The 19,451-nt window shown below is 35.0% G+C and overlaps 2 protein-coding genes across 2 annotated transcripts; one reads left to right on the top strand and one right to left on the bottom strand.

Annotated features, from left to right (window-relative positions):
- Positions 1 to 1,343: 1,343 nt before the first annotated feature.
- Positions 1,344 to 11,898, top strand: LOC121319125 (condensin-2 complex subunit H2-like). Its single transcript, XM_041256308.1, has 22 exons — positions 1,344 to 1,483; positions 1,922 to 2,050; positions 2,354 to 2,455; positions 2,696 to 2,751; positions 3,486 to 3,567; positions 4,144 to 4,215; positions 4,477 to 4,556; positions 5,428 to 5,573; positions 5,793 to 5,891; positions 6,213 to 6,399; positions 7,462 to 7,639; positions 7,850 to 7,915; positions 8,102 to 8,168; positions 8,429 to 8,536; positions 8,649 to 8,699; positions 8,831 to 8,901; positions 9,216 to 9,333; positions 9,418 to 9,495; positions 9,636 to 9,685; positions 9,897 to 9,998; positions 10,314 to 10,463; positions 10,718 to 11,898. The coding sequence occupies exons 2-22, from the start codon at positions 1,943 to 1,945 to the stop codon at positions 10,856 to 10,858; spliced, it is 2,112 nt and encodes a 703-aa protein (XP_041112242.1). The 5' UTR covers positions 1,344 to 1,483; positions 1,922 to 1,942; the 3' UTR covers positions 10,859 to 11,898.
- A 99-nt stretch (positions 11,899 to 11,997) lies between these two features.
- Positions 11,998 to 13,443, bottom strand: LOC121319815 (protein SCO2 homolog, mitochondrial). Its single transcript, XM_041257659.1, has one exon. The coding sequence runs from the start codon at positions 13,429 to 13,431 to the stop codon at positions 12,466 to 12,468; it is 966 nt and encodes a 321-aa protein (XP_041113593.1). The 5' UTR covers positions 13,432 to 13,443; the 3' UTR covers positions 11,998 to 12,465.
- Between the last annotated feature and the right edge of the window lie 6,008 nt (positions 13,444 to 19,451).

The following is a 19,451-nucleotide window of genomic DNA, read 5'->3' as shown; positions in this document are numbered from 1 at the left end:
CTATCAATTTTATCAATGCCATTATAAAGGACCTTCATTATATTACCTCTGTAAAATGTCCAATGAATTAATCATTATTACCAGTAATTAGTGTTTATGATATTACCTTATGATAATATTTCATAGCTATAGTGTAAACTTGAAATATTTACATCAGAAACTCATGAAGCTTACAGATATTTCATCTTCCTCATCAAAATGTGCACTGGTTTCCTTTGGTTAGGGTATCACTGATGATTCATAAACTTCTGTATAAAAGATACATGCACTTAAAATACATATTCTCAACAAACCAGTAATGATGAAAAGAAAAAACAAAGTATATACACACACACACACACACACACACACACACACATATATATATATATATATATATATATATATATATATATATATATATATATATATATATATATATATATACAGTATTTGCAATTGTGTGTGTGTGGTTTTGCCTGTTTAGTCTAATTGTAACAGTGTCCCTCTTGTGCTTTATAATTACTATAATTATTATTATAATCAGGGGTGCAAATCGTCTTAAAAATTGATGCTAAACTGTTTTGAAAGTTTACCACCGGATAACCTACTGGTGCTAAATTGCTTGGATAGAGTCAATTTCTTTAAACATAGCTTTTTGAACATACCCCCAGATTTCTGTCAAATGCCATAAAAAGTTAAGACCACTGAACAAATTTCCAGGGCGTGTTACAAGCATTTGAATGCAATAAATCCACTGCACTAACTTTAGCATCGTCTTACTTCATTTGTACCCCTGGAGAATGATCTAACGCCACCTAGTGGCTAATTCTTTGCCACTCATACCAAGGTCAAAATGAGGAAGGTACTGTAGTGAAAATAATAAAGGATTGTTGAAAACTGGTTAGATATCAACCCGCAAGAAAATGTCTCTAGCTAAAATAGTTAATATTATTGAATATTATCAGGTAAGTAATGATAGATTGTGCTTCTCACATTAAAGATGAATTCACTTAGAATGTTTATTAAAAATAAAACTTTGACACAAAACGGCTGAGGTGTTCGTCCGCTTTTTTTAAAACAGATATTGGCCACAACACTATCATTGACATAGTTATTAATTTATTATATATTGACTCTACAGGGATACTTCTGGGAGCCTGCATAACACAATACCAGTTTTTGTATCTCTTTATTTGAGTCATTTATTATGTAAACTATTTTAATGCTTGCACTGCAGTCGTTTGTACTTACTTACCACATGTCAGATCTACAAGTAACTTTTATTTTGACGTGGTTACCTTGACGACTGTGGGTGACGTTGTTATTTCACGCTCACGCGGGAAATTCAAAAATGGCGGAGTTGTGGTTGTTTTGAATTCAACTCAATAATAATAATGTAAAACATTCATACAGAAAGTTAGTTGATAATTCATTAATTTAACTGGAGATTGTTGACTAACGATAAAGCTTGTCGTTTGGATGTAAAGTCTTACTGAAAAAGGTAAATTCGTTTTTTGTTATACACATTGTCAGATTTAATGCAGCGTATTTTTTTCTTTTGGGTGAGCAATATAGTCGAATCTTGATTCTTAGTCGATACACTATTGTTAGTTCACAATATATGTTATTTAACCGGCTGTGTTTTCATTGTTGCATTGACACAACAATTTCGTATGCAAATACAGATATAGGCTTAAATTCTAGTGACTAATTAATTACACTTTTTGACTGTTTGAACAGTACTGCGCTTACTCTAGTCAATCATTTCTTTTTGTCAGTGAACACGTTTTTTCTCTCTCCGTGTACTCCCTAGGAAGTAAACACTAACCAGATTTAGCCCCATGGGCGCGTATGAATGATAGTCATGGTATTGTGGATCGATTGTTAATGTTACCTTGACCGACAAAGGCTCTCACCATTCTTTTTGTGTTATACTTAGGCTATTTCTGTGTAGTTGAAAATGGATGAAACAGAAGCAAGATACCTGCATCTCCTCCAGCCCATCAGGGACATGACAAAAAACTGGGAGGTTGATGTGGCTGCGCAGCTTGGGGAATATATGCATGAGGTAAAACGGGGGTTTCTGGGTAAATATAGTCAAATAAATGAATATGTTAACGGTGGAAGAAAACAGTACTAACTTAAGGACTATGTTTATTAGATACTAATTCGTGCTCTTGAGAGGGGTTGGATGGGGAAAATACCATAAAGCTTACATGGTTACTGTACATTGAAAAATGAAAGTTCAGAAAGGGGGATAGTGCAAACCTGCCAACCAGAATAAATTAACTCCTTGTTATGCTGGGAGGATTTCATCAGGCTACTGTATTTTGTAACTCCAGTTGTTGACCTTAATTATTTTATTGCACAGTTAGATCAGATCTGTATTTCTTTCGATGGAGGTAAAACAACCATGAACTTTGCAGAGGCTGCCCTACTTATCCAAGGATCAGCCTGTATTTACAGCAAAAAGGTGAGTAGCAAAATAAAGCATTATATTTGTAATGCAGACTTTTTTTTTAAAGCTATCAACTATCCCATTTGACAAGATCTACAAATAAACTTTTGATTATCCTTTGATATTTGTGTAGATCCTGTAGCGTTGGCTATAGTTTTGAATAGTAATAGTTAACTGAAATAATCAAATTGCTTATTTAGCTTCTCTGTAAAACTCACATGAATAAAATTATTTTCTTGGTTATATTTTTAATAGGTGGAATACCTTTATTCCCTGGTCTATCAAGCACTGGACTTCATCTCCAATAAAAAGTAATTCTAATTACAGTGGTATGGTGTTCTTGCAATGGTACTGATTCCCTGGTGAAATATATTCTTTTTTACAGCAACTATTTTATTTTATTTTTTGAGATATTGGTTAATTTGTAGGTACCAGAAATAAACTTAGTGTTTAAACCTGACCTAGTATGATGAAGCAACGCCTTAGTGCAGGGGTTCTCCAAGTCGGTACTGGGGGGACCCGCTGAGTGCTGGTTTTCATTCCAACTGAGCTCTCAATCACCTAAGTAAACCCTTAACTGAACTAATAATTTTTAGACCTGATTAATTGTTTTCAGCTCTTAAACAGTTCCAGCGTTCAAGTTACTTATACAATGTTATAGCTAACTCGAAATATGCAACTACTTAAGAGCTGAAAACAAATAAAAAGGTCTAATTAAGCATGAAAACCAGCAGACACAGGCAGTCCCCAGGACCGAGTTTGAGAAGCCCTGTCTTATTGTTTCCCAAAAGAATATATGAGTGAATCTCAAACTTGTTTAGCTATTTATCCCCACAGATCAAAATAGTACAAGTTTTAAAACTGCAGTTTGTGAAATTTTTCAGGGACCGTGCATAGTCCCCAGACCAAAGGTTGGGAACCACTGGCTTATGGAACAATAAATATAACTGATTACAGAGATTTGCAAGAGGAAAACAATTTAGTTTTACAGGGGAATGATATCATTTTTTTTTTGTTTGTTTTTACCCACAATGCCACAATTTAGACGAGACAAGCAACCAGCATCTGTTGGAGTGGATGGTGTTGATAAAGATGCAACCTTTGCACAGAGAAATGAAGAGGAGGAGGTAAAGTTTCAAAATAGTGACATTAGAGGGAACAATTTAAATGGAAAAAAGGTTTAACTGAAAGGAAAACTGGTTTAAAAATGCACGAGGCACCTGTTCAGAATCAGTGAACTGTTAGAGATACTTGGTAATTTTTATTTCTTATTTTTTTAATATCCTTCTGTATTTTTTTTTTTTTTTTGAGGATTATTTTCCATGCTCACCAACAGTTTCTGCAAAAAAAAAAAAAAAAAAAAAAACACCTTATAAAAAGACTCCACGGGGCTGATTGTGGGGAAGCATGTCAATGCACAGAGCATAATGCTCCACCAATGGTTTTCAGTGCACTGCACTTTATACAGCACATCTCCACAATCTGGAGTCTTCAGAATTTTTTTTGCTGGAAAAGTTAGTAAGCATGGAAAAGTAATAATCTAAACAGAACCAACTGAGAATCATACAAAACAACCATAATGTAACATTAGACAGGTGAGAAATTAAGTTAAAGCTTCTGAAAACTATAGGTGATGCACAGTTTCCCTTTAAAGCCTAATAAAGCTGAGCAAAGTCAATTCATTGCAATTTTTATTTTTTCAGTTTCTTTCACTGGATGACATTAGTGGCACCAACAAATCAAACATGGACATGAGGAAAAATAATTCTCCCAATGTAAGTTTTAGTTTAACAATTTTAACAGTATAAAACTACCAATAAATAACGTGCAATAAGGATATTGTTGCATGTAGCAGTTAATATAAGGTTCTGAAAGAGAATGTATTTCCTAGACTAATCTCTTCCAAAAATATATGTTTGGGCCTTTCTATGTGAATTATACCAGATGTTGAACTGATCATTGGTGTGATTTTTTTGTTTGTTTTGTTTGTGTGTACATTATTAACAGGTTATTTTCTTATGTACTTTTATCTTCAGGTTGTGGACGTAGTTCCACTGACTCCCATGGGTTTAGTGCCCCCCGAAGAAGCAGAGAAAAAGGACAACCCACTTTACAGGTTTACAACTGCATTGCTTTGTTTTTTTCAGAGAAAGTCAGTTACCAAGACAGAGAAAAAAGCAGAAAACTGTAATCGTGCTACCAATTATAGAATTGTAACCTGGTACAAAAATGGAAAATATTCTGATAGTATTTACTATGTGTGATATTATATTACATTTCAATCAAACAATCTTTATTTCATATAGTGCCTTTCATAGTGGACTACCATCACAAAGTGCTTTACAAGACGCAGTAACAACAAGAAAATCCATAATACTTTAAATACAGAAAAATGCATAATACATGATACAGTAAAAAAGGCATAATATATTAAATATAGTGAAAAGGGCATTATAGTAGTATAATACATGCAAAAGTAGCAACAACACAGCAGCTAATAGCAGATAACAGGCTTAAAGAGGATGGAAAGCAAGAGAGAACAGGTGGGTCTTGAGAGTTGATTTAAAGCGAGCGTCGACGGGAGCATCACACACCAGAGCTAGGAGAGAGTTCCAAAGAGTCAGAGCTGTTGTAGTGCTGCTACATTTATGTTAAGATATTCTTCACCCTAAATGTTTGTTGAACAAAATTCTCTTGTGTAACTGAGCAAAGTTTTATTGACATATGTATGGATTATATATGTTTTAGCATTACAGTGGTGTAAAATTAGTACTAACTTTTATACAAGGTTTAGTTAACAAACCAAGCAGGTTCTGGCCATTGACCAAGCCCAAGAACAAATAAACAAGAACACCACTGGATAAACTTGCAATGTTAAAAATATCTCTTTTAGGTTTTAATTTCTTTTACAAACTACACAATAATAAGCAAATAACTAAAAAGAATTCACTGTTTTTAAAACTAAAATATATTTGTTTATTTTGCAGCCGGAAAGGTGAAATCCTTGCAAGCTGTAAGGATTTCAGGGTGAACACTTACACACCCCATGCCAATGGGGCTTTTGTCCTGGACCTGGCAGGAGTCTCTCCTATAGGGGAGTTTTTAAGGGAGGGGAACAACAGGAATGCTTCAGGTGTGATATATATATATATATATATATATATATATATATATATATATATATATATTAAAAAAAAAAAAAAATCTAGAAAAACTGTGTGTCATTCTTAAAATCCTAAACTATATATGACTGAGTAGGTGTGTACACTTGTCCTAAACTCCATAATAAGTGGGAACATTATTATGGATTTTTTCTTAATTTATTATTAATACTTCAGTTCTGTAATTTTAGTATTGGTCGTCGGCCTAGGTGATGAAAATGGAAACCTACGAGCAGGGACCAGCAACAGTGAGGCACCACTACCGATTCTCAACTTTTCAGACCCAGGAGGTAAGGCCAGTGCATAGGGAAATGCCTCTAAACAGCTTCTGGTTTTATGATGTATATTTCATTTTTAAAGTCATTTACATTTTTTTCTTTTTAGATTTTATTGAATCATTTTATGTTTGTTAACTTGATAGAGATACAGTAGAGTAGGAATCTACTGTAAAATGCGGTTTCCCAAATGTAATCATATATATAATAGTCATACAGTTCTTCATGCTCTATTAAATACACTGCATCAATAAATGCTATCTAAGTAAAGCTAATGCCCAACTTTTATTTTCATTCTCATTTCTCGATCACAGCGATTTTTTTTTTTGTATGTAGGCGCTGGAGATAATGACTGCAATGATGGTGATGCTGGCGATGCATTTCCTCCACTTGCAGAGGGCAATGGGATTGAGGTAGAACCATCTCCATCAGAGCACGTTGAGAGACGCCAGGTAAGTTTACAGAAAGCTTTTAAAGGTAAGGTTACAAATTATGTCATCATTAGCCAGTATATATGGTGGCTGTAAACAATAAACATGCACACACATACAACCACTATCCACATACCAATAATTAACAACAATACACCCACAAGTGTCCCTTCACGGGGCTCCTCTCCAGAGGATTGACCCGCCTCCTTCTGAGACGATCCCCCACAAACGACAGGTCCTCCTTCGCTGACGCTCGGCAGGCAGTTCCTCCCGCTGGCGTCCGGGCAGGCAGTCTCTCCTCCTCCCTCGCCAGCTTCCAGGACCGGAACTCCTCCTTCTGCAGCTCTCGGGAACGGACCCTCCTCGGCCTCTCTGGCGTTCGGGCAGGATGTCTCGGCTCCTTCCCAGTGCCTTTAAGGACAGCGGCTCCATCCCTCTCCTTCAGCAGCCCCTCAGGGTTACCTGCGGTCTGCCCTTGTCCCCCCCAAAAAATTTCAGGGGTTTGCTCCTCCTGTCTCTCTGTAGCCATCTAGCCTTGCTTCGGCAGGATGCAGCGGAATCCACTTCCGACACCATATGTGACAGGGTCTTCCTCGGGTCACACGTGTGGGTAGCCGCTGTTCAAGCATACAGAGAGACAGAGGTTGGTGTTGAAACGCCGGCACAGGCGCGCAGGATTTATTAGTAAAATAAAACAAACGTGGTAAAACGCACAGACGACACAAGTAAAATAAAGGCGGTCATGTGACGTTACCAGCGATGGTAACGCACAGAGGACAGATACAGAAAACCGTACAAAAAGTGCAAAATAAAACACAATACCCCAAACTATAACTCAAAAGGTGCCGTGAAAACGGCAGGCCTTGCAGCAGCCCCGATCACAGCGATCAACATGCTTTTATATTGACGCTCCGCTGAGACACGCCCACCTGCCTGCTGGAACAGCTGATTGCTTTCAGCTGCTGCTCCACGCAGACCGGTAATCGTCCCCAGCGGAGCGCCACAGCAGCTAAACAATTAAATCAATTGTAACAATTAACACAAAAACATACAATAAACTACATATTTCACTGTGCAAGGCTTACGCTTTGCCACAAATAGTCATACAGTTCTTCATGCTCTATTAAATACACTGCATCAATAAATGCTATCTAAGTAAAGCTAATGCCCAACTTTTATTTTCATTCTCATTTCTCTTTTTTTTTTTTGTATGTAGGCGCTGGAGATAATGACTGCAATGATGGTGATGCTGGCGATGCATTTCCTCCACTTGCAGAGGGCAATGGGATTGAGGTAGAACCATCTCCATCAGAGCACGTTGAGAGACGCCAGGTAAGTTTACAGAAAGCTTTTAAAGGTAAGGTTACAAATTATGTCATCATTAGCCAGTATATATGGTGGCTGTAGTTCTATGTCCTTTTATAATGAACTATGTCCAGTTTCACTGCACTGTATACTGGGCACTGATCAGAAAGAAAACGTGATACTTGAAATGTATTAACTTATAGTACAGTAACCTTAAATGTTTTTATTTTTCTGTAGGCTGTAAGTGACAGATATATGCTGAGAGAAAGGGCTCTTGCACCAGCTGAGACTGAGAAACCAAAGGTACTAAGAAACATGCAACAAATTAATTCTCAAATATAAACACTTTAAATAAACTGAAACAAAGCTTTACAATGTACTATAGTCTAGTGGTTTTGCTGTGCTTTGTTATTAACTGGTCGAAGTGTTATGTTTGGAGTAGGTATAGGATAAGTATATCTTTCTGTTTTGGTAATTTTATGTATTTAGGAATTCCTGGATCCATGGAGAAGTCTTGACCCTTTTAATAATTCAGAAGGCAAGCCCTTTAAAAAAGGTAAGATGACATAAATTGGAAGACTATTAACAGAATACTTGTACAATAGTGATGTAAATACTTTTAAATATAGTAATTCGCCACTTCTAAAATAACATTTTGTGTGTGTGTGTGTGTGTGTATATATAATAAATTTATTTTTTAATTAAAAAATTATAACTTATTTACTATGAATGTTTATTTATTATTATTATTATTATTATTATTATTATTATATTATTATTATTAAAAATAAAAAGCTTACTGATGTATTTTACCAGGCAAGCATTTTACAATCCCCCGAGGTGTTGAAGAAACAACTGGAAACAATAGAAAAAGAAAAGGCCCCACAAAGCTACAGGACTTTAGGAAATGGTTCTCAGGGACATGTAGGTACACGTCAGTACTTGACTGCATTCTTAACGTAAAAGAATTTCCAAGTAATTGAAGGTGTTTTATTTCTGTAGTATTTTTTTTTTTTTTATTGTATTCTTGTTTTAGATTATGAAGGTGCTGATGTCAAGGGTAAGAAAAAAGGACCAACATTTGCAGGTAAGTACTTTTCTTATCTTACATAAAAATGTAAGGGACTGCTATAAATGGATCCTCAAAGATTAGTAACATTTCTCCAAACTGTTGCGTAAGTATTTGCACAATTAATGTATACAGTACTTTGTTTTCAGACATGGAGGTGCTGTATTGGAAGCACATGAAAGAGAGGCTGATTGCACAGAAGAAGATACAAAAGAAAATGGTGTGTGTTTTCATTAAATGTTTTAAACATTTAGTGGTTGTCAAGGTACACAACAAAACCTGTGTGTAAATAGTGGGAAATAAAATGGACAATTGCTTTTTTTTTTTTCCTCTTAAAGTTTTGTTTAGATATGTTTAGATATATTGTCTGTTCATTGTTGTCTTTGCCTGATGTTTTTTTGTGTTTCCACCATTTATTCAGTTTTCAATCCTGTTCCAAATATTAGTTTCTGATTTTATTTTATCTGATCAACATGTGAGGCACTGTGCAGCTTTTGGTGCTGTACAATTTATAGAGTTTCACAATTATTTTAGGGGATATTATTTTCTAATGAGATTGCTGAGCACCAGAATAAAGATTTGGAAAATGCAGAGGAACAAAATGAAGTTGAGGACAACAGACATGATGATTACCTTGATAATGATGGAGGAGGTAAAGTACCATGTCTTTCTTATGTTTTATTTATTATTATTATTGGTTGTGAATTGTATTAAATGAAATCTTCTCTTGCTTCAGACGATTTCTCGGATCATGAAAACTTGGCACAAGACTTCCCTGCAGTAATACTGGACGAGGAGGGACTGGCAGCTACTGGTAATTCAGTATTTCCATATCAGAATTCAAACCTCCTTATAATATAGAATTGTAATATCACCTGAAAGCCCTATACACAAATGCATTTCCTTGATAGTTTTTATTTTTTCATTTTGTTTTTTTTTTTATTTTATTTGAAGAGCCCCAGGAGGAAAGGCTGAGTTACGAGGATCTGGTCCGCAGAAATGTGGTGTGTACACAAAAACTTTTTTTTTTTTTTTAAATTAGTAAGGGTGAAAGGATTAATTTTGTCTGAATGAATGGTGGTACTTCCATAAATTTATATATAGTAATACACTGTAATGAAGTGTAGTAGCGTCAATAAAAGAAAAGCACACTATTAACTTTGTCAGCCTATTGTCCAAATTCCAAAATTCCTATATCCTGATGTGTTTTCCCAGGATCTGTTTATTGCTAACTCCCAGAAGTATGCACGAGAGACAGTTCTATCTATCAGAGTGAGAGACTGGGAAGACAAGATGGGCCCACAGCTAACTGAACAGGTAATAATAATGCTATAGGTAAAAAATGGCTTCATAAGTACGCTAAATGCATCATAAATAAATTTTAAAAAATTGCTTAATTTTTTTAAGTCCTTAACCTACAACCAGTTTTTAAATAAATGTATCTACAATTAGACAATAATACATTATCATTAATTTGCCTCTGTACTTGGTGCATAAGGTTTTGTACAGAGTAAGGCTTGCACTAGTTATGGTGGGTTTAAAGGGACCAAATGATTTGAGATGCACACTGGAGGTTATCATCTGATGTGTAAAGCGGTGAATGAGACAAGGCTTCACATTTATCCTACACAGGAAGAAAGAGTAGCCTTTGACATCCATGACTACGGGGACAAGATTGTGGATGCTTTCAGCCAAGTGGGAGAGAGACGCACGTTTGCTAGCATTGTGAAGGGGAAGGAAGCGTTTGAAGTGTGCCGCTACAAGCTGGCATCTTTGCAACTGGTATGTACACAAATGTAAGACTGGCCAGTAACCAGTGGTTAAAAAGGCCTAATACCAGGAAGTTCCTGGTTCAGATGTAAAACCGAGGTCCTATTGTAAGTGACTCTACAGCATCAGTTGTGATGTATAGTTCACCTCCAAATCTCTGTAATAATGAATAATTAATAAAGCATCTGTTTTTTTTTTTAATAACTTATACTGCAGCTAGAATTGTCTTCCTAAATTTTACCATGTTTGTTTCTTCTTTTATTTAGGCGAACGACTGCACAGTAAAGATAGATAAAAAACCAGGACTATATGAATCTATTGATTCCATGGAACTAACCCTGCTAAGCAAACAGCGAGCACATGAAAGATTTCAAACATATGCTGCTCCTTCCCTTACTGATTTCTGATCCCAGTGGAACTATGGACACATTGGTGTTTATTGGATTTAAGTTTTTAGGAAATGCATTGATAAGTCAATAAATTGAAGCTTCTAAATTTCTCAAAAAAATATGGACATGCAACCAGGTAAATGCTCCCACATGAAAGCTCACTGAAGCAAGTAACTACACTTGCATTTCCTATACCACAGACTTAATATATGATTTCAAGGTCTTTGTATTTTATGAATGTACTTATATATATAAAACAATATATATATGCTGAGCCTTGCACTGATTAGATTATTATTTTTTTATAGGCTAATTGGCTTTTCTTTCTTTACTCCAATAAATATGCCTTACTTGCATCTATTTCACAAAAACAGAAAAACATGAATAAAATGGCAATTTTCTTGTCAGTAGTTTTATGTAGAAGAATGACCATATTCAGCTCGGTGCTGAATGTATAATTATTATACCTGTACTACAAAACATAATAAAAGCTACAAAGGATTTCTTTTTAACTTGCTGTGGCTGGCAATTGTAACCTTGGTAGTGAATAATACCATACAGTTTTGATGATTTTTAAAGAATGTTTCTGCTGTACATTACTAGTTTGAATTGTGTGGCAGTAAACCATTTGTATTATATTGTTATAAGGCCTATTACTAATTACGTTTTTTTAACAATTACTATTAAAATCAAATGGTAGCGAAACCGCAGAGCTGGATCCATTCAATGAACTGGGGCTACATGTTCGCTATTTTTTGGCTAATGAGCTAAGGCTAAATAAGCAAAATATTAAATGGATTATTTCATGTGGTATTGCTTTCAAATACTGTATATTGATGGCAATTTGTATTTGTTTACTTCAGGATTAAGTTAAGTTAAACGCAATTAATAAATGTAATACATTAATTGTTAAAAGGGAGTTTACTTTTTGTTTCCATGTCTTTTCATAAGACTTTCACCTCTGGTGGCCTGCTTTTGGATTCACACTGCATCACTTTCTCCAGGGTCTTGGTCTTAGAAAAACAAACACTATTTGGCACTAGACATGTTAGCTTACTTGCTTTTGGGGACCCCTATTGGATGAAAACTTGCTTATTGATAATAGCTCAAATTTGGATAGAGATTCAATTTTTATTTTTCCTGGTATTGACCAAAAATACTCTAAGATTTATTTTATTTGGGCATCTTGCAATTACTCCAATCAAAATAACAGCACTGAAGTTGAACTCTGTATTTACAAAACTGAACATTGGATTACATCATTTATTTTTACCATTACTTTATCTTTCTTTTTTTTAAAACAATGAAACAGTTTAAAATAAATACATGAACATGTATCATTCTGGCAAATATGTATTAACGCTGTACCAGTTAAGTGTTTTTGAAAGTAAAAAATAATGAATTGAAAAAAAAAAAGTTTTATTTTAAAAGCAGTGTCGTAGTATTAAGAAGGTAATGTATCCATGAAAACAGCACTATTCAAAGAGTTAGGGTTTGCCGGCTGTATCAAATTAATTTGGATGATCCGTGCCAATAATGATGTTCACCTACATTCTAAAGGCAGACACTACATTTTGAAATTATATATTTTATCAGAAACTTTCTGGGCACAGGATTTTTTTTTTTTAAGTAAACAACTTTACATAGGTTTTCATGTGTTTTTTGATACTCTCTGCAATATTTTCTTCAGTTTTGCTTCTGTTATAATAATCCAGAAACAGTCCGTCAGGATTAAGAAGATAAATGATTATGGTATGGTCAACTATATAATCATTATCCTCATCCTTGGGTCCTGTGCTGTAGTAAACCCTGTAGGCTTTCCCTGCTTCTTTGACCTGCTCAGGGGTCCCCGTCAACCCAAGCAAACGTGGATGAAAATCCTTAACATATTTGGCCATGGCCTCAACATCATCCCGTTCAGGATCCACTGAAATAAAGATAGGCTGTACTGGTGGAAGTGTCTTGTCTTCATCCAATATGCTGACCACATTGGATATTTTGACCAGTTCATCAGGGCAAATATCTGGACAGTGCGTGAAACCAAAGTACATCATTACCCAATGACCAAAAAAGTCCTTCTTGGTTCTGGGCTTTCCGGTGTGATCTACCAGGTTAAAATCACCCTGTCCGATTGCTACTTTCTTCAGCTGTTCAATTCTTTGCAGCTGCAGCTTTTTCTCTTTCTCTGAGTGCAGGTAGTACCACGTGCCCAGTATGCCAACCCCCAAAAGACAGGTCACAATCAGACGAGTTCTTAGTTTTATTAGAGGTGTAGAGGTTGGCTTTGAAGAACCTTCGGAGTAAGGCCTTTTGTTTTGAAATGAATAACTCAAACTATTTTTACCCAAATGTTTCACTGTATCAGAAACAGGATGTCTTGCTCCAGAACTGTATGGTAGTGAAAAAACACGACTTTTAGCTTCACTGCAGCTTTGAAAAACTGACTTGGAAAATGCCACACTTAAATTATTATTTAACCCAGATAATCTTCCACAGTTCATCAACAGACCTCGTCTTTTGCACCCTAACACGCGAATACTTGAATATTCACAGTACTTAGTGAAGTGAGAGAATCCGGAAGTTCGCAGCATTCTTGAAGTAATGTCACGTCTTTCAATTATGAAAACGATCTGGTATGGTGCGAGTCCTCAAGTTTATGAGGATATAACTGAGTATATCAAACTTGTGTCCTCATATTATCATCACAAAGTCATATATCAATTTTTATATATATATATATATATATATATATATATATATATATATATATATATATATATATATATATATATATACACACACATAATAATTTTACCTTGTACTGGAAGTGATTTGAATGGCATTCTGTAAGTATTCTTGGAAGTAACAACGTAAACATTGAACTTTATGTAGATTGGCTACATAATATTTTATGACCTTGTCGTACTGCTTGTCTAAAACAGCATAACCCAAATGTTTTTAAAGTTTTATTTTACAACATGTTTACACAATGTATTGCTAATAATGAGTCCAATCTGTAACGGATGAAAAGGGGTGCCATTTGAACAACCATTTCAAACACTCGATAAAGTAATTATCACATGCCCCATAGTAACGCCAAAACTACAACAACGATTTCACAACCGTATTAATAATACAAGCTTTGCCATCAGCATTCAGCCTAGGTTTTCTTGTTTTCGTGATTTCAAATGTAAAAGACGGGAATAACAGCACCAACCTCTGCTATCCGACCTCCACAGGACCCCAGCGAAACGTACTGTCACATGCAACAGCAACGTAAACACAAGCTTGTGTTCACATGTGCAGATTCAATTTAAAAAAAAGCCTCAAGTTTAGCATATTAATAATATCATATACAGTACAATAGCACAGGCATTAACTATAAATATTCATAGGTTTATTACATCTCATATACACTCGTTTTCTATGACATTTTTCTATGATTTTTCAAATAGCCTTCGTAGTCTGAAAACATAATTACTAACTACATTTCCCAAGGTACAGTTCATGCGCATGCGCAATTATAGAATGTCAAACTTAGGTAACATGATAAAAGTGAAAGTATAACACCAATAAGTACATTATTTTACTAATTTTAAATACCGGTAGCTCGCATACATGGCCATTTTACTATCCTAAGCAGTGTCTATATAAACTGTATTGAACTTGTTTTTTTGAAAGGCTTAGTTTTTGATAATTTAAACAATGTATGCGAATCACTGGTTACAAGTGAACTAAGAACATCTATTTGTATTTGTACTTTAATGTAACTGTTTACCAGTGATGCTTTGTTTACCAATGAATTACTTTTGATCGTGGACACATCAAACACATACATTTAAATACAGTACTGTGCAAAGTACAGCAAAGTTAAATGAAAGACCTGAACATTTTAGAGACACAATTGGCTTTCTACTTTGTTCAGCTCAGAACTGAAAGGCATTACAAATAACAAGGTTCATCAAAATCTGGGACAGAGCTGTGTACTGTAATAATCTGTTATAAACTGAATGCACTGCACTGCTGTTTTCTAGCTGTAGCAGACATAATAAGGAGGAGGAACAGTTTTTGAAAAATGTGAAATTTGGGTCACTTCGGGATTGCAAAATATTTTGAAGGGAAATATAAACGTCAACTAATGTGATCAGGTAAAAAAAAAAAAAAAAAAAAGAAAACCCCCCAAAACATCAACATAATTTTATTGTAATACTAGAAATTAACAAAGAAATAGATTTCTACCGGATTTAAACAGCACAAATAAGACAGTGACATTATACTTAGCAAGGCTAATCACAAGTCCAGTCAACCTACTAGAGTGTCAGTAATTTACCCACATGGAAAAGTAAAGAGTAGCAGTATTTCTGAAAATGCAAGAATAAAGCAACAACATAGAGAATGTAGCAGCGTGATTGCCGCAGACTTCCTCAGTTTGAGAATTCAACTAAAGCAAGGGTTCATAATTGTGTCTTAACATGTTCCACTTTCCCCAAGTTCTCCAACACTGCCCTACATTATGCAGCCTCTAACGGGAACAGAGAGCTGGCCCACTTACTAGTTGAGGCTGGGGGAGACATACTGAAGGAAAATATGGTGGGATATTCTACAATGAACTTTGACACCTTGTTCTGTGTTCACGTTTTGTATGTATCTGTGACTGTAAATTTATGTGTGAATGTTTGTGCAGTAAGAAGAGACCAGTCCAAAGGAAAAAAGTTGAAGTGGGTGTATATGAGACTGTATCTGAGGTATGCAATCTGAGAAGTTGGACCCTACTTAGTTAAAAAGGAATACAATATTCTACAGAATTGATATCTCTAAATATAGTTTATAACCCCTTTGTAGATGTTAAACTAAAAAGTCATATCTTCTGGAACAAGACTTGTGGTGTATACTCATCTCTGAGCTAATTTAGATACAAATCCTACTCATTTAATAAAATAATCCAGACGTTTGTTAGTGAGTTTGCTACTTATTTGTATGATAAAATGTTATTATTTCATTTATTGCATATAACACAATTCTGTGTAAACTATCTGGCAATGACAGCATGTGTAGAAAATCTGTTGTGCATTCTATATTACACTGTTATTTATGTTGTAGTGATTGTTTTTTCTTTATATTCCTACAGGAGGGTCTCCCTCCTTTTCATTTTGCTGTAGCTTTGGTCCAGTAGGTGGTGCTGATGTGCTAGACAAAATAACTGGTACACATGTGGATTAAATGCGCAGATGGTGAATACTGTACATATCAAATATTGTCCTTACATTATTCGTAAGATTCACCAGTGTTGTCAAGTTTTTTGTAATGTAAGCTTATGTAACAACAGGTTTAATTTTCAGTTTGACTTATATTATCAATGCTGATCATGTGACCCAGTAATGGCTTGCCATTTGTCATTTATAGCACAAACACCACAAACCAGCACAAATAATAAAGTATGTTCAAATCTTTTTCACAGTGAGAGACATTTTCTGAATTGCAGTCTTTTCCCTACATCAGTAGATGTAAGATGTTTTTCAAATTTCTTCTACAGAAAACAACAGACTGCGACCTTCAGACCAGGTAATTCATTCAAAAATAAGATGGACCTGTAGTACTGCATGTTCTCTCACACAAACACCAGCTTAAAGACATTATTAAATTAGCATTTACAGTAAAGATATGCATTATTGAGGCGAATAATCAAAGCACTTTTCTCTTAATTTGCATAAGTCATATATGCATATTTTGTAAATTTGAATAAACATATTTCTCTGATTCTCTAGAACTGAAAAATCTAGAATTTTCCATGATTTAATTTTTGCAGTAAAATTAAAGATAGGTAAAACTAGGATATACACCACTTCATCGTGCAGCCTCCCAGAAGTCTGAGGCTATCTACTGTAAACTCCTGGAAAGTGGTGCAAATGTGGATCTTAAAAACAAGGTACATCAATAACCAAACAATACAGGCTTTGTTACCATTTTCATTTGTTAATCACTAGGATCTAAATACATAAACCTGAACATCCTCTTAGAAAGAATTAATCATATGTGCCAGTCTACAGTATTTGACTTTCTGCAAAAGTGTGCTGCAATAACATTTAAAAAAAAATGAAAATCTTGGAGTCTTGTAGAGCATCAGGTGGGAGCAGTACTCTGTCATGGGAAGATAAAGCAAGCAGACATAAACCTTGGCCTGACAATTATAAGAGGTTTGTGGTTCTTTTATAACTCAATAGGCATCATTTACATCCTCCAATGATGTCGCTTGAATTATTGAAGTGAGAGTCACATAATTAATACCAGGAATGCAACTGAACAAGACCTGGGTCAAGTTCACACACTTAGGTGGCCTGTATTTCAATATACGATATATTTTCTGGCCACCTTCTGTCTTGTACTTACTCACATGTAATGACACTATTTCAAAGGGGTGATACCTGTCTGCACCTTGCCGCTGAGAGTGCAGCTCTGTCCATATGTCAACGTCTGATTGCAAAGGAAGCATCTTTGCAGGCAAAAAACAAGGTAAGAAGCTACTGTAGCACTGTTTTTGAGCCAAAGGAAGAATGCTAAAGAAAGAATGTTAAGAAAACACAATCTAAGCTCTAATTAACTGAAAAAGGCCTGTTGGTCAAAAAGGTTTTAAGATGACAGTGATTTGTACTTAATTGGTCTGTAATGAATACATTGACTTAGCTGCATAATTGAATTGCTTTCTTGCTGATTTCCTCTTGGTACAGAATGCAGAGACATTCATTTTCAGTGCTTTGAGAGGTGCAGGATCAAATACTGGAGCTGATTACACTGAACTAATCAGCTGGCTCACTGAGGAAAACACCACCCTCTTGGTAAACAGAAACAAGGTCATTTTTTTTTTACTTCAAGGTTGTTCTAGGTGTTCTGTTTTATTCTGATTCTTGATTTAATTATTATAATCTAATGTGGCTTTACATCACCTATTGTTTACTTTGTTTTACATAACATATTTATTTTTATTTAATGATTTAGTCCATGTGATGGTTCTTTATATTATGCATTAGTAATTAAGAGTTGAGAGGTGATTGAAGCAGAATTTAAAATAGTTTGACAGGGGTTGCATTGAAGTTACATTTGGTCTGCACTTTATGGTAGCTGCTAGTTGTAATCTTTAGAAAAGTTTACCACAGATTATACTTTGTATTTACCATAGTTTACCATGATTTACCATGTTTTAATATGCTTTACAATAACTATCTGGGCTTCACGATGCTTACCTATGCTTTACCATGCTTTAACTAAGCTTTATTACACCTTGCCATGCTTTTAATATGGTTAACTATTATAAAGGGAACAATCCAGATTATACTTGATCCCAGTACTTCTCTTCAATGGGCAGATACATTTAAGTTACGTTTTGGTTGATGTTTCAAGGCACTGAATTGATAGTGGTGAAAAAGATTTAATTTGCTGTCTGTTTTACAAGGTGGGCTGACAGCTCTTGATGTAGCCAAAGAGATTCACCTTCCTCTAAGCATCAAAAAGATTCAGCAAAAAACTCAGGTAAGAACTTTTTTTTGTTGAAAGTATGGGATACAACACATGCTCATATAAATAGATTAGAAAAAAGTATCCATACAACTGTTGGGACTGTTCATAATACGGGCTGTTAACAAATGCATCTCCCTGCAGTTACTAGTCTGAATGCTTTTTCACTTTTCTTGTATAATGTGTAATGAGCTGCTTAATGGGGTATCTGTGCAAGATTCCCAGTGTGTGATGGTTAAGGTCACAATCTCATTCAAACACAATATATTAATAGGTTATGTGTTCCCCCAATAACACTATGTAACACAATTTTTGTTCCTGGGTAGTAAGTGTTATTTCCTAATTGCTTATGCCTCAAAAGTATAGAAAATGGCTATTATTCCCCACAAACTTTGTTTTTGTGACCAGGACAGTGATATTTCAAAATATCACTATTTCCAATGGGAAAACGAGCAAATGTGTGTCTTTTCGTTCACATAAAGTCAGAAAAAAACAACATATGAATCCAAATTAACATGTATTTGTACTAGAGTAATACAAAAATGACTACAAAAGTTTTAGAAGTGAGTAGTTTTTCGAGATTTACGACTATACTGTAAATTTTTGTGAAAACTGCTTGCAGCTGGGAAGGTTGTGATGTGGGATTTTTCCCGGGCAGATGGAGTATCACTTCATTCACTCTCTGCTGCTGTCCACTGAGAGTGTGAATGCTCTTTACTGCATTGTCTTCAGCCTTGAGCAGATCCAGTGTGACAAGGCAGGCGGTCAGTCGGCAGCTCTCGATCAGGTACTCGGCACAAAAGCATTTTAGGGATATACCCCTCCATCAGCTCCTATTAAGCCTTTTTTATATCCTTTAATTGGTAATGGTTTTATAACTTGCATGTTATTAACTAGTTGAATCATAGATAAGTTTAATATTTAAGCAGCGATACTCTCCACATCAGGAATTGCAAGAAATAACTGACACGTTTTTAATATGAAGGGTATTATTGCATTTATATGTCAGTATTGGTAAGTGTTTTGCTTGTGGTGTATTAAGATTTTATGTTACATCTTTTGATGATGAGGTCTTTTTTAGCTAGTTGTTCTGCTGTTGAAA

This window comes from Polyodon spathula, chromosome 8, assembly GCF_017654505.1.
Source record: "Polyodon spathula isolate WHYD16114869_AA chromosome 8, ASM1765450v1, whole genome shotgun sequence".
In the NCBI taxonomy this organism is placed as follows: domain Eukaryota; kingdom Metazoa; phylum Chordata; class Actinopteri; order Acipenseriformes; family Polyodontidae; genus Polyodon; species Polyodon spathula.
This window is presented reverse-complemented; position numbering and strand designations above follow the sequence as displayed.